The sequence below is a fragment of the Camponotus floridanus genome, unplaced genomic scaffold, assembly GCF_003227725.1.
Source record: "Camponotus floridanus strain SB8 unplaced genomic scaffold, Cflo_v7.5 scaffold16, whole genome shotgun sequence".
NCBI classification, from domain to species: domain Eukaryota; kingdom Metazoa; phylum Arthropoda; class Insecta; order Hymenoptera; family Formicidae; genus Camponotus; species Camponotus floridanus.
In genome coordinates, this window is record NW_020229281.1 from 3191158 (window position 1) to 3202932 (window position 11775).

Consider the following 11775-nt stretch of genomic DNA (forward strand, 5'->3'; position numbering starts at 1 on the left):
TAGCGCGATCGCGAAGATGGAGCGAAGTCGCGTCGCGTTATTTGCGCCCTTGATGATGATTATCGGATGCGAGCGAATATCGGGAGTGCCGAATAAAGTGTCGCGCGTTCGCGTTGATGATATCGTGTGCATCAAGATCGGAATGGGACATCCCGAGGCGAGCGAGTGGAGCGGCCTGTGGAACAGCCGGTGAACGGTGAGTAGATGTGATTTATCATATTTGCGTGATAATTCGTGCTCATTCGACGCTTATACAGCATCGCGATGTCCCGAATTACGTTCGAACAAATCGGCGCCGCATCATAATTCGATGCGATGCCGTGCAATTCAAATAAAGTCGATCGCGTGAAGATGGTTAGGCTAGAAGCGATTTCAAATTTATTTTATATACGCGCAGTGCTGCACAGCCTATCTCGTAGGGCTGCCAACTGTTAAGGTGCAATTTCATTGACGCTAAAAAGTAGCGACAATGAAAAGGCCGCTTTAGTCGAGAGAATCTATGACGTCACGAGCGGATCCGCGGCCAATGTCAGAGCGGTTCAGCTGTTGTGTGTGGACAATGGCGACGATTCGACGGATGGTGTGACATCCCAACGGGCTAAATGTTCCCGCTGCGTTGTCCGGCTGCAGGTAGACGCGCATCACGTCGCGCTGGATGAAAGCCACGTCCCGGCGTGCAGTACCAGGTGTCTCGCTTCTCTCTTCCCTTTCCTGTTTTTCTCGTCGCTGCTTCTGCGATGGCTACGGTGAACGCGAACGCGCTGTCCAGTGACATAAGCCGTAGGAATCCTCAGGACGAGTACGAGCTTATCCAGAGAATAGGCAGTGGAACCTACGGCGATGTCTATAAGGTATGTATTCACTCAGCTCGACTCCTTTAACGACGACGGGATCGTCATTTATCGTATTCTCTTCGCAGGCTAAACGTCTCTCGATGAACGACCTCGCGGCAATTAAGGTTATCAAGTTGGAGCCAGGTAAATCCAAAGTATTTTGTTTATTGTACGGTTATCGTGTAATTTTCTATCGCGACTCTTTGTTGATTTTTTCTCGTTGGTGTGGAATGTTTTTTCTATAGAGTGCCATTATGATTCCTTGCAAAGTATATGGAATAAAAATAAAAAGGATATACAAAATTGTTTCATTTCTTCAGATATACAAATTTACATATAAATAGTTCTCAAAATATCAACATTGTGTTAGAAATTTTGTTGTGGAATTGTAAAGCAGGATAGTTTATAGTGTTTGTGTTTGTCTCTTAGGTGACGACTTTGCAGTTATTCAACAGGAGATTTTAATGATGAAGGATTGTAGGCATCCAAATATTATTGCATATTATGGCAGTTATTTAAGGAGAGACAAATTATGGATATGTATGGAATACTGCGGGGGTGGATCGTTGCAAGATATATATCATAGTATGTATAATATTAATTATTAGTGTTTATACATATTATATGGAATAATATATCTTTAATAATCTCAACAATTAATAATATTCAAATTTTACATTTATAAGAAGAATATAAATTGATAATAATTTATAAATTAACATTTTTGTGATTAATATTTTATTAAAATAGTTGTAATATATGTGTATATAATTATATTTTTAATATACTTCTAGTAACTGGACCATTATCAGAAATACAAATAGCGTACATGTGTCGGGAGACTCTCACTGGTTTAGCTTACTTACATAGTATGGGCAAGATGCATCGTGATATTAAGGGTGCCAATATATTATTGACTGAAGCGGGTGATGTAAAATTGGCAGACTTTGGCGTGTCAGCACAGATCACTGCGACGATTAACAAAAGAAAGAGTTTTATTGGTACACCATACTGGATGGCTCCTGAGGTACTTTTGCATTTTCTTTTAACATCTAATATGCGTTATAAGTTACATTGAAGATCAACGCAATTAATATTTTTGCAATGTGCAGGTAGCAGCCGTAGAGAGGAAAGGTGGTTATAATCAACTATGCGATATTTGGGCATGCGGAATAACCGCGATAGAATTGGCCGAGTTGCAACCGCCGATGTTCGATCTGCATCCGATGCGCGCTCTGTTTCTCATGTCCAAATCAGGCTTTAAACCACCGACGTTGAAGGACCGTGATAAATGGAGTCCAACATTTCACAATTTCGTTAAGGTCGCACTCACAAAGAACCCCAAGAAAAGACCGACAGCAGAGAAGTTGCTTCAGGTTAATCTTGTTTTATAATTAATAGATATGATTTGTCTCTGCATGCTGTGTATGACAAAAGAAAAAGAAAAATATATACAAAATCGAATTGCATCTATGCTAATCTGAAATAAATTATTTTGAATATTACAGCACGCGTTTTTTCAAGGGGAGATGCATAAAAGACTGGCGTTAGAATTATTGCAAAAGGTATCGAATCCAAGTCATATGTTTGCCGATTTAGAAGCTGACGAAGATGGAGCGGTGCCTAATGTTCCGCAAAGAATAGCCTCGCGTCACACTGCAAGGCCTAGGCCAAAGAGTCCCATATCACAATTGGATAGTGATGGTAAGCATTAATAGCAATTGAAGAATAACCAATAAATTGAACATCTTACACTTTAACTTAACCATAATTATAATTCATCTTGCAGATCAAATCAATATTGATGGAGGAACATTACACAGAGATTCTATATCACCATCTGTAGACAGTAATCCAGCATGGGATATCATGGACATCATGAACAATGTCAAAGTAAGTTTATCATAAATATTTGTTCTGCTTATAATTATATATCATAATTTGTTCAACATATTATTAATTAAAAAATTGTTAGCACAATTGTTTTTCCAATATTACAATGATTAATTCAATATTTATGTTAAGTTACTAAGGCCCGGTTGCACCAACGTTATTTTAGCTTTAAGCGAAACTTAAATATATGTCTGTCTTTATTTATTTAGAAAGAAAGATAAAGATAAATATATATTTATATTTAATATATATTTAAGTCTTGCTTAAAGCTAAAACATTGGTGCCATCGGGCCTTAATTTCATTAAATAGTGTATAAATAGTTAATGAAAGAGTACAATTTATAACAATAAAAATATCTAATATCTGCATATTTGTGCATATACAGGCTGTACATAATTGCGATGTGCATCCAGACTGTGGAATTGGTTCTGCGTTTGAAGATGTTCAAGAAAAGTAAGTTGTTTTTTACTTTTATTCTAACAATCTTTATCATACACATTTTACATGAAAGAGAACATAGAAAACATGAAAGCTTCTCTTCTCATTTCCATTAATATGGTAGTTGCTGTTTTGTTCTTATGTTCTTATATTCTAAAATATTCTTATGTTGTAAATATATTTTATAAATATCTGAAATATAGAATTTCAGAAATATTTCATATAAAGAGATTTTATAGTTTTATATACATATATGTATGTATTTTGATTTTGAAATATGTTACATCTTATCTTCTATAATATATATCAATTATAAAGATTAATAAATTGTGAAAGCCAAATACAATTGTCATATGTTACTAAACAAGACAGCAATGCAGTATGTTGTGTTATAAGAATCATCGACATTTTATTCTTGGCTGATAGTAACTAATAAATACATTGCATATATAGTATGTGCTTTTGCTTTACATCGTGTCATACTTAGTTATTAAATCATAATCTCAAACGAGAGAAGAATGTACATTCATTACTCTTACACTTAAAACAGCAACACATCATATTCTGAAATATTTTAATGTAAGTGGATAGTATAGACAAAATTTTTATAAAACAAAAGAGACGATTATTATATACATAATCAGATGCTACAAAATCTTTATGGATATTATACAGGGATTTATTCTTTGTAATTTTTGCATCTCCGATATTTTTTTAATCCTATTTTTTTTATTCTTACCGTAAATAAAAAATATCTAAATAATCCATAAAATCGATAAAAAATAATTTTGCCTATAATTAAGCCATATATTTTGTCTTGTATTTGTCATCGCTATATTTCTTAAAGACATGCTCATTTTTTGTGTCAGTACACTTGGCGCGAACCTTAAGACAAGTAAAATATCGAAACGTCGTAGCAAAACTGGCACAGAGATATTTCGTATGACTATAAGGTAATATAAATAATTTCCTCGGTTGATGTCTGGAGTGAAAAAATTTCTTTTTATCTTTAACAAAGATATATAGCTTTACCAACACAAATTATATACTATTCATATATTCTTAATACTAAATGTTTGGAAAGTTTTGACCAGTTTATCGCTGAGTAATATTGAAGCAATCCAAGTTATAATTATAATGTAAAAAAATAAAAATTACATTAAAATTTTTCTACACCAAAATAGCTCTAAAAAGAACGATAAATTAAATGTAAGAATTATTTAAATAGAGAGTTAATAATGCTTTTTAATGAGATGTGTAAAAAATTTGATAACAAATTTTTTTATATAACAAAAAGATAATTATATATGAGACAATTTTTTATATATAGATACATTTCGGCGGGACAGAAATTTAACAATATATTGTGTATATACGAAATTACAGTACACTACTTTTTGCATGTTAGGCGATAGATACGATTGCTTGTATGCATGATTTGATAGCAAATTTGTCAAAGGATTGCTGATGTGTCGTACATGCATTTTATTGAAGTAAGTACGGTCACTTTTTGAGATATATTTGTATATACACCAACATATAAGATTAACAGTTTCGTCTATTAGAATTAGTTATTCTAAAAGCTAAAATTGTGCATTTTTACATCTAGAAAGAAAAGTCTAACAAAAATGGGAAATCTAAAAATACCGCTTAATTCGTACGAAAATAAGGATTGCCCGAGTATTTTTGATATATCTTAACAACATAACTTATTCGGCTGTAAAATAATATTTATATCCACTATTAATCCTTGATCCTATAGCACATTTGCCCTATGCTCCAAATTTCGTTTTGTAATCCACATTTCTAATTATTCTCTTTTAATATATTTTTTGATTTTTCTGATCAGTTTGTAATTTTAATAATTTCTCCCAACAGGAGTCTATTGCAGTACATTGATGAGGAGTTGTTGCTAAGGTATTGGCAGGTAACCCTTTTCCCTTGCACCTTGCACCTTGCACTTATATCTCCTAATAATTGCGTTAATTACTTTTGTAAATTGCATTACTCGGACAATTAATTAATTCGCTTTATTATTAATTCATTTTTTAAATATCTTCTTATTTTATTGCAAGTATTAATTAAAATTAACACGCATTTTCCTCGGTTTTGTGTTAATTTTAAAAGACTTCTTTGAAATTATATATATATTTTGTCTCTATATAATTTCTTATAAATTACTCTAAAAAGAGATTAGTTTAGCTAAATGTACTAAAAAATTATATATACATATATTTATATAATTAATATAATAATATATAATATTATACAATATTTTCTTAATATCTAACTAAAAAACAAAATGACTAAAATTATAATCTAGTCTTAGAAAACAATCAATTATCTCAAATTTAATCAACATCCGCAGCGTGATCAAAATAATATTACAAACACATTTTAGATAGTTGTAGAATTATGCTTCTTTTTTATGTTACGCATTTAATGTTATTTGTTGCATGTTAGTTTTTTTTTCAATCATCTTGATATTTGAAAGTTGTTTATAAATATCAGTCATACTGGTGTGAAGGAGTTTCTGTATCTAATATTGAGAGGGAGAAAAAGAAAGAGAAAACATGTTAGTTTACATATAATTAAAGTTTCATGTGTTTTATTATATAAAATTGTTTTTTTTTATTCTATAATAATACAGTTCAATAAAATTATCGTTTTTTAATACGAGAAAGAGAATAACTTTTTTTGTTGAACTATATAATAATATAAGATTATTTACATATACTGGAAGGTTTGAAATGAATTTATGAAAATCGATTGTAAGAAATTATAATTTTTATAGATTCTTCTTGCAATTATTTAGATATTATATACATGTTATGAATAAAATATAAAAAATTATGATAAAAAAAGAAAGATACATCAAAATCTATTTAATCATGGAGTAATATTTTTTAATGTAATCGTGTATCTAAAAAGGAGAAACAGTATTAATTGCTTTAATATTAAGAAACAGTATTAATTGCTCAAATTAATATTAAGAAACAGTATTAATTGCTCAAATATCTTATATTATTTACAAAATTCTAAAAAGCATTGTGCGCAGAATATTTCGAGCAGTATCAAGAAATGAGTTTATAATGTTTATAGTATATGACCTATAGTTTCATGTGTGCAGGGGAAATGCAATGTCGATGGTCGGTGGGCATTGCGACCAGCTATATTCCCTGCAGTAAGTAGATAAAATAAATTACAGTAAATAATTTTTTTATTATCCAACATATATTTTTTTGGTTGGTACATTATCATGAAAGTATCAAATATTTATTTGATTATATATATATATGTTTTATTTATCGGAAAACATTAACATAATTCTAGATATTTTACTGTAGTATTATTTTATTAAGATATCGTTTTAAATATTATTTAAATATTAAATGATTTAATTTCTTTATATGAATAATATCGATGTGAGAAAAAGGGGAAAAAATTGATTTATTACAGGAAATATATTACGTGGCTGTTTTTGCCTGTTTGTTCAACTGACAATATTTGCCAAAAAATTCATTATGTAACACCAAAACAGGCCTCATGATTGATCTTATTAACACTTGATAACACGATTGCCTTGTGTTGTACTAAAATCTGCAAGAAATGTGCAGCTTTCACATCTCTAACTTATTTTTGCATCACATTTTATTCGAAAATCATTTCAAGAGAAATATCTGATCCTGATTATTAATTTTATTGTTACTTTTAATTTTAATTTTATTATTTCATTATTACAATGCCGTTAATGTGTATTTTATTTTTTTATGTTATTTATTCTTTATTAACAAATATTTTTTTTCTCTTTCAATAAAGCGTGTTTGAAAAGAGTAACGATAGTAAATTAAGTAAATTAAAAATAGTTAAATTAGTAACATTTGCATTTTCATGCTTTCTTTTTTTTTTAGAGCCACTCTTCCACTCGGGGAATCATCGAACGATTGCGAAGTCCATTGTCCCTATTACAATGTGTCTGGTAAGTGATTTACAATGTAGAAAAAAATTTTATTGCATATAATCTAATCAAATTGCTTTAAATTTATTCGCGTGTTCGAATAATAAAGAGTAGATTCGTGTGCACAGGATCTCAAGCTAGTCCCCGACGTCACAGTTCCGTGGATGAATTATACGGTCTCGTCAATAATTCTCAGTCCCTAACAACCGTGAATGGTCAGCGTCAACGATCATTGTCGGATAGCGGCCCTAGAGATGAATCTGCGCAGTCAAACGGTAAGAGCGTACGTTGTGAGTTTAGTGCTTTAGATCATGAACATTTTAATGTTCATGTAAATATTCGATACACATAATACATTTATTATCTACTTTCTTTATTCGTGATTATATTATCGACATTAATATATAATCATTTCATTCAATCTCAAATCATTCAATTATTTTCTCAATTTATTCATCTATTTCATTTATCTCAATTTCTTTTCAGGCGACAATGAAATAGCAGCTGATCAAGATAGAGAGAGTATGAGTCCCGACTTACTCTCAGATACACCGCCCGTCCCTCCGAGGAGGAGGGATCGAAAAAGACACACACCACCGAGACCTATTAGTAACGGATTACCTCCCACACCAAAAGTGCACATGGGAGCGTGTTTCTCAAAGGTTAGTTGATTTTATTTTTTTATGTGTGTGTTAATGTATATAAAATAATGGCCAGAGAAATTTTCATATAGTAAATTAAATAATATATAAATAATTTAATAAAAGCAATAAAAAAATTATATATATGAATTATTTTTTGAATGCTCATTATTATATTATATGTTGCATTTATTACAATAAGTTTTATAAAAATATTTCTTTTATTGCATTTCTTGATAATATGTTAAAATTTTAATAATATATTATTTCTTTTCAATTATATATTACTATATATCATTTATTATTTCAAATTTATTGTTGCAAATTTTATTAGGTATTCAATGGCTGTCCGCTAAGAATACACTGTACCGCGAGTTGGATTCATCCGGATACGAGGGATCAGCACTTGTTGATCGCGGCGGAAGAAGGAATTTACAACTTGAACTTGAACGAACTTCATGAAACCGCGATAGACCAATTATATCCGAGACGTACTATCTGGATGTACGTTATTAAAGATGTTCTCATGTCTCTTTCCGGTAAGTGCTTATATATTATCATTGATGCTCTTGCATAATTGATTAATTCGTATTCTTTCTCTAAATAATATTAATGATGTGTATTGTAGGAAAGACGCCTCAGTTGTACAGGCACGACTTATTAGCGATGCTAAGTAAACAAACTCATAGGTTTTCGTTGCACATGAATAAAATACCAGAGAGATTAGTCCCTAGGAAATTCGCCCTCACTACAAAGGTACCAGACACAAAGGGATGTACCAAGTGCTGCGTTGGAAGAAATCCATATAATGGGTGAGAAATTCTATTACGTTTCTTAAAAATATACAAAGTATAATCTTTCAATGAAATAAGGATGAGAAAAAATTGGATACAATAATTTGTCATATTTGTAAGCTTGTTAAGTAAAATTTAACAAACATAATGCTTTATCTTTTTAAATGTACAGGTACAAATATTTGTGCGGCGCGATGCCGGCTGGTATATTTCTAATGCAGTGGTACGATCCATTGAATAAATTTATGCTTCTAAAACATTTTGACTGCGTTCTACCGTCGCCTTTAAACGTCTTTAGAATGGTTATCACACCTGAGATGGAATATCCAATGGTGTGTGTATCAGTTAAGCAGCCATATCAACAGAATAAACTGAAATTGGATTTGATTAATATGAACTCAGGAGCGAGTTGGTTCCACAGTGACGAATTAGAAGACATAGATGGTTCAGGTATTCTTATGTCATACTTATCTGTCAACAAAATTTACTTGTTTGTAAAGAATCACCTCTATTATTATAATTTTTTTATACAAAAGACATTTGCAATTGATTTTCTCTTTTTAAAAATCTGGTAATTCTATCTTTATTACTTGAAAGAACTATCATCCTATTTTCAATAAAAATATTGTTTCAGCAACTGTGATACCAAGAAGAGAGAATTTGAATGTTATTAATGTCACACAGTTTGAAAAAGATGTAATACTCGTTTGTTACGATAGTGAGTTACTAGAAGTATTATCTTATTATTATATATAGTAATATGTGTTATAAATTAAATATGTTATAAATTAAACATAAATTCGTATTTACAGACGTGGTGAAGATGGTGACTTTACAAGGGAAACCTCGAGTTAGCAAAAAACAATTATCAGAGCTGCAATTTAATTTTCAAATTGAATCTATTAGTAAGTACAAAACACTTTGTTTACTCGCAATCCATATCAGTCTTTGTGAATATAACAATGTTTTTTTATTAGTTTGTCTACCAGATAGTGTATTGGCATTCCACAAACATGGTATGCAAGGTAGAAGTTTTAAGAATGGCGAAGTTACTCAAGAGATTAGTGATCCGAGCAGAACTTACAGGTTACTAGGCTCAGACAAGTATGTATCTGACGATATAAAAAGTTTGAAAAATAAAAAAAATAATGCACTTAATAATACATTAATATAATAGAATTTTTAGAATAGAAAAATAATGAAAAAAGAATTTTGTATTAATGAGATTTGATATTCTTGCAAATTTCTCTTTTATTGGAACTTTAATTGTGATTTAAAAATAAATTTGGGATACTTTTTTGATAAAATTTTTACATTGCTTGAGAGAGAAAAAGAGAGATATTGAATGTGTTGACAAATAATTTCAAAATAGATTTGATAATAATAATTTTTCTCTTTTAAAGAGATAATATATTTCATACATCAAAAGAGATATTCAATGTTATTGATAAAATTTTAATTTTTACATTTTTTACATATTGTATTTTGTATTTTATAATATTTTAGTTTTTTTAACTAGAATGCTATATATTGGTCAAATTTATCATTAGATATAATATTTATAATTAGATTAAATTAATATTCGTAATTAAAGAGAAAATAAAATTAACGACTATGTATTAAATAGGGTTGTGATGTTGGAGAGTCACCTGGTTCACAGTGGCACATTGACTGAATCGGAAGGGGCGGATCTCTACATACTCGCTGGACATGAGGCCAGCTATTAAGTATCGATTTTCAAATTGTTAGCTTGCGACCACACGCTGCATTATCGTCTCGCACGATTTGTGATTGAACTGCACGTGTAACATGGAACGACTACGAGAGAGCGATGAGGTTAAAGTATGCAGAGAGGTAAAAGCTTTACAATTAATAATTAATTATTTTCACTACTTTGCAACGTGCAATTTCGATGTTGCTGCAGTGGATTACCGTTGTCTCTCCGATAATAATCGATATCACGATAAAATGATAAACTAGTAATTTACTTGCGATAACTTTTTTTAACGAAAGGCATCTTAGAACTTAGTCCTTTCAGTGGATATGCACCATGATAGGAAGAGGTATTGAGTTTAACAGAAAGGCACGAAACTTGAAACAGAGAATATGTACGCGAAACTTATTCTTATGCCTGATTAAATGAAGCCAATAAAAACCATATGCTTGGAAAAGTATCGGATAAAAGCGATTTCCTAGTTTATATAGTTATACATGTGTAAATTACACTCTTATATAAATTATGTACACTACGATACAACTACAAAAAGAGATTTATGATGAAATTAAAATTAAAACCTCGGAAAGGAAAATTAATATAGAGATTATTCCGTGTTTCCGACGTTATATTATATATATAGCTAAATTAGCTAAGTATATGATGCAAGAGTATTATTGCATAGCGTGTTTTATAGGCAACAAAACTCTTACAACGTTGCAAACGGTACAGTTTCGGATTTTATCTTTTTTTTCCTAGAGTCGTGCTATATATTCCTATTAGCTTTTAGCCTTCGAAAACCATTTTGATCGTAATATTGATTTAATAGGCTAAGAGCTCACATATTTGTATTTTCGACGAGTGCAGGAGATTATTCTCTAAACGAGACAATATTTATATTCTTACATACACGAGATCGCGTAAAGTTTTCGAAGGTTAAAGCATTATCCGCTGCATCCAAATGCAATATCCGATGGAATTTTCGTGTAACTTTGACGGAATCTGTGTGACATTAATCGAGATTACAACTTTTAATATATATCTTGGTTGTCTCACTTTCACGAGATTTGAATTTCAGTGATCGAACTTTTAACGAATTTTAAAAAAATGTATATTTTATTTGCAACTTTTCCACTTTGTCGATATTAATTACATTTTTGCATATAAATACAAAATTGCGCAAATTGAATAAATGAAAATTTTATTTAGATTTATTTTGAAGATGAATTAAATAAAAATTTTATTTTTTATTATTTCTAAGTGTAAGAACTGGTGCGCCGAAAAAGAAAGTCTTTGTTAAGAAAAGAAATGATTCTGAAGTAGCGAGTTTATCACTGAAATCTAATCTGGTGGGAGCGAAACATCACGTGTATTTGCTTCCAAAGACGATAGATCGTAGAGAAAATGGCAACGACATAGAAGGAAAGTAGTTAGTTGATGTATAATGCCCTGTAAAAACGTTTTCGAGAGGTTCCGTGTAGAAATGAATTCCTTATGTGAATT

The 11775-nt window shown here is 30.6% G+C and overlaps 1 protein-coding gene across 6 annotated transcripts; it reads left to right on the forward strand.

Annotated features, from left to right (window-relative positions):
• Positions 1–524: 524 nt before the first annotated feature.
• LOC105255940 (mitogen-activated protein kinase kinase kinase kinase 5) lies at positions 525–11422 on the forward strand. 6 transcript variants are annotated; one of them, XM_011265491.3, is made up of 21 exons: positions 525–851; positions 920–977; positions 1263–1418; positions 1628–1860; positions 1946–2209; positions 2342–2537; positions 2623–2726; positions 3113–3180; positions 4035–4118; positions 5044–5082; positions 6296–6349; positions 7077–7144; positions 7252–7398; positions 7610–7785; positions 8099–8303; positions 8393–8576; positions 8731–9008; positions 9193–9276; positions 9371–9463; positions 9536–9662; positions 10186–11422. In XM_011265491.3, the coding sequence occupies exons 1-21, from the start codon at positions 738–740 to the stop codon at positions 10283–10285; spliced, it is 2832 nt and encodes a 943-aa protein (XP_011263793.1). In that variant the 5' UTR covers positions 525–737; the 3' UTR covers positions 10286–11422. The 6 variants fall into 6 exon arrangements, with proteins under 6 accessions (XP_011263793.1, XP_011263795.1, XP_011263796.1 ...); XM_011265493.3 differs by lacking the exon at positions 6296–6349 and having other exon boundaries at positions 526–851; XM_011265494.3 differs by lacking the exon at positions 4035–4118 and having other exon boundaries at positions 526–851; positions 10186–11421.
• Positions 11423–11775: the final 353 nt, after the last annotated feature.

Coding starts and splice junctions, on each gene's coding strand:
- LOC105255940 (XM_011265491.3), top strand. CDS start 738: ATGGCTACGGTGAACGCGAACGCGCTGTCCAGTGACATAAGCCGTAGG. Junction 978..1,262: donor GGTTATCAAGTTGGAGCCAG/GTAAATCCAAAG, acceptor TTTGTCTCTTAG/GTGACGACTTTGCAGTTATT. Junction 5,083..6,295: donor GATGAGGAGTTGTTGCTAAG/GTATTGGCAGGT, acceptor TCATGTGTGCAG/GGGAAATGCAATGTCGATGG.